The sequence below is a fragment of the Aptenodytes forsteri genome, unplaced genomic scaffold (assembly GCF_000699145.1).
Source record: "Aptenodytes forsteri isolate BGI_AS27 unplaced genomic scaffold, ASM69914v1 Scaffold174, whole genome shotgun sequence".
NCBI lineage: Eukaryota > Metazoa > Chordata > Aves > Sphenisciformes > Spheniscidae > Aptenodytes > Aptenodytes forsteri.
In genome coordinates this window covers 515204-517990 of record NW_008794603.1, presented here as the reverse complement: position 1 = coordinate 517990, position 2787 = coordinate 515204, and the positions used below count along the sequence as shown (strand labels likewise).

Below are 2787 nucleotides of genomic sequence, written 5' to 3'. Positions count from 1 at the left end.
GAGTCCCCATCCCTGGAAGTATTTAAAAGACGTGTAGATGAGGCGCTTAGGGACATGGTTTAGTGGGCATGGGGGTGTTGGGTTGACGGTTGGACTCGATGATCTTAGAGGTCTTTTCCAACCTTAATGATTCTATGATTCTGTAATTTATCTAGTTGTACTTCCATTGCTATGTTAACCGTTACTTAACTTCTCTAATTCAAATCTCTAGGTCTTCAGCTCTGTCACATCTGTCCTCAATATGTCTATTTTCAAAGATCAATTTGTTTTAGAAGATCTGATAGAAGAATTTAAAAAGAAGAGCACAGCTTTGAGCTTTGGTCCTTTGCAATCCAACGGGCATATTTCTGTTCAAGGCTCATTTCCAGCAATCGAATTGCTAAGAGACTTTCTCTTACTAAAAGCAAAATCCCTTTCAAAGAAGGACAAAAGAGAAGAAAGTAAGTCCTGTCAGAGACCAAAGAGGAGGCAACAGCAACACAGCCTTACCACGGGGACGAGTAATTTCGTTCGTGATGCAGGTGGGGAAAAACAAGTGGTTGTTCTTGACACAGATATATATCACTACATGAAGTACTTTTTTCCCAGGACATTCCTAGTAAATGATGACGTTGTAATTTCTGACATCAGTGATGGTGATATAACTATGGTATATATTGAGAATGCTGGAAGTAGGTCTGATGCTGGACAGGTGTTACGAGTCAAAGAGAAAATTGAAAATCAGTCTATGAAACTCCATAATGCTTTACGTAAAGAAAGGATCTACTTTGAAGAGCACGCCAGAGATGAAAAGCAGAGATACAAATGGGCGTGTGAAAGTCTGAAACCCCATTACCCTTCTGTTTTGGTCATTCCCTATGATACTCACATTGATGTTATAGGAAATTCTTCTGAGACTTTTGAATTTACGAAGGAGATGAGCAGTAAGATTCAGAGCCTGTTTCAAACCAGGTAGAAAGTTAGCGTTCGTGGTGTTTACACATTGTGCTTCTCATACAGACTGTACTGGTGCAACCTGTGCACCTCTGTGTCGCTGCAGATCTGTCACGTGCCTCCCACTCGCAGGCTGGGAAGTCTGCACATCAGGGTGAACAAGCCCATTCCCCCCAAATACCAAATTAAGTTCAGAACAGGAAAGAAATGATCTCTCTATCTCTTGTGAGCTTAGGGACCTGAGAAGCTAGGCCTCCTCTGTCAGACACAGCCGCCTTTTTCTTTTGTTAGCTGTGTTCTGGGCACATGCACACTCGTTCTGTATTGCTGTCAGGGAGCATATGATGAGAAAAGAGGGGTTTTTTAAAGAGTTCTCATTAGCATAGGAAGTCAGACTGACAAAGCTGGGCAAGCCAACCTGGTATTAAATACTGCGTTGAAGTTGAGTTATGTTTCTTTGTGGAAGGAGATGACCGCTGAAAACAGGAATGGTGGCCTTTTTCTGATGCCTTTATCTGCAGAAGGAAGTCCTCGTCTTTGAGATGCACGAAGAAGGTAGAGCTTTGATACTTGAGGGGACGGAATGCTTACTAAATTTACAGGCTTGTCATGTCCTGAGAAAGACATGAGAAGATGGCATTGGAGGCTCTTGACAGTAGAAAATAAGTGAGTTTGTTTTCATAGGAGCAGTAACGTTTTTTTTCCCCAGCTGTAACGGCATCTGCAGCATCCCTTGCCGGTGTGTTATTTAGACATGAAAGTATATCCAGAGTTTTGATGTGAAAATCTTGGGGCATCTAGATGTTTGAATCAGATTCTGTTTATGCAAATCCGTTTCTATATCCATTACAAGAGTGCAAATGCCTATCCTAGTTTAGGCTTTTTATAAAAGCAGTTTAGAAAATTTTTTTTTTGTGGTATCAGTGTGTTCAGAATTCTTTGTCAAAACATACAGAGCACCGGCTCTTTTGTCTTATGTGCAGGAAAAGATTTAAGTTTTTATGCCATTAAAGAAATTAGTTATACAAAATATCGTGTCCATGTTCTTTTAATGAACCCCCAGACTTCTGGTTGGAAGCCCAAACCTAAAGCCTAAGAAATGCTTTAGGCATTTTCTTGTCATGACTGATTATCCATTGCAATTACGCCAATGAAAGATAAAAGTTGTTAAACTAGTGCCAACGCTGTGTATTGAAACACACTGTCAAAGTGGGAGGATGATGAGCTTAAGTACTTCGGTGAATTGGAAGGGGGGGGAGTAGTATTTAAAGGCTTAATCTCTTCCAAGTTCCCCTGTCGCCAGTAGGTTCACCAAGGGGGTCAGAGATGGGGCTGAACACGGGTGCCCAGAGTCCGGCCCTGGAAGAGCCCCTCTTCTGCTCCCCGCGGGGCGCAGGCAGCCCTCCAGCGCTGGGCTCTTTTGGGTACTCCCCACAGAGCTTAAGCAAGGATGGGAAGCTTTTCAACCTTGTAAAAGGGAAAATCCTCTGTGAAGGATAATCCTTTAATGAAATTAGCACTCTTTACTAGCGTCCGGATTGGTCTTCCCGTCTCTTTTCTGAAGAGCCTCATTTTTTTCTGATCCATAGCGTTAGTATTTCCTTTCACTTCAATAAATGTTAAGGGCTAGGCTAGTAAACTAGTGGCACTGGTGTCAGTTTGAATCCTGACTGGTTACTACTGGCTGAGCATCGCTTTTTGAGTCAAGTTCGACAACAGAACAGTTTGCAGCACCGGTACAGGTGTCATTCAGGTCTTGTTGCCTGGCGAGCAAGTCGTTTTTACTGAACGGTATTCAGTCAAAACCTGAAAATCTTGAAAACATCACAGTTGAATAAAATTTTATTGTTGAAT

The 2787-nt window shown here is 42.1% G+C and overlaps 1 protein-coding gene across 3 annotated transcripts in view; it reads left to right on the top strand.

Moving 5' to 3' along the window:
• Positions 1–2189, top strand: part of RBM43 (RNA binding motif protein 43) — a 5372-nt gene extending 3183 nt beyond the window's left edge. For 2 of the 3 annotated variants that reach the window (XM_009273102.2, XM_009273103.2), the window contains exon 4: positions 212–2188. In XM_009273102.2, coding sequence (XP_009271377.1) covers positions 212–955 — 744 coding nt within the window. In that variant the 3' untranslated portion in view covers positions 956–2188. Of the gene's footprint in view, positions 1–211 lie in introns of all 3 variants that reach the window. The other variant, XM_009273101.2, reaches the window with a different exon arrangement.
• Positions 2190–2787: the final 598 nt, after the last annotated feature.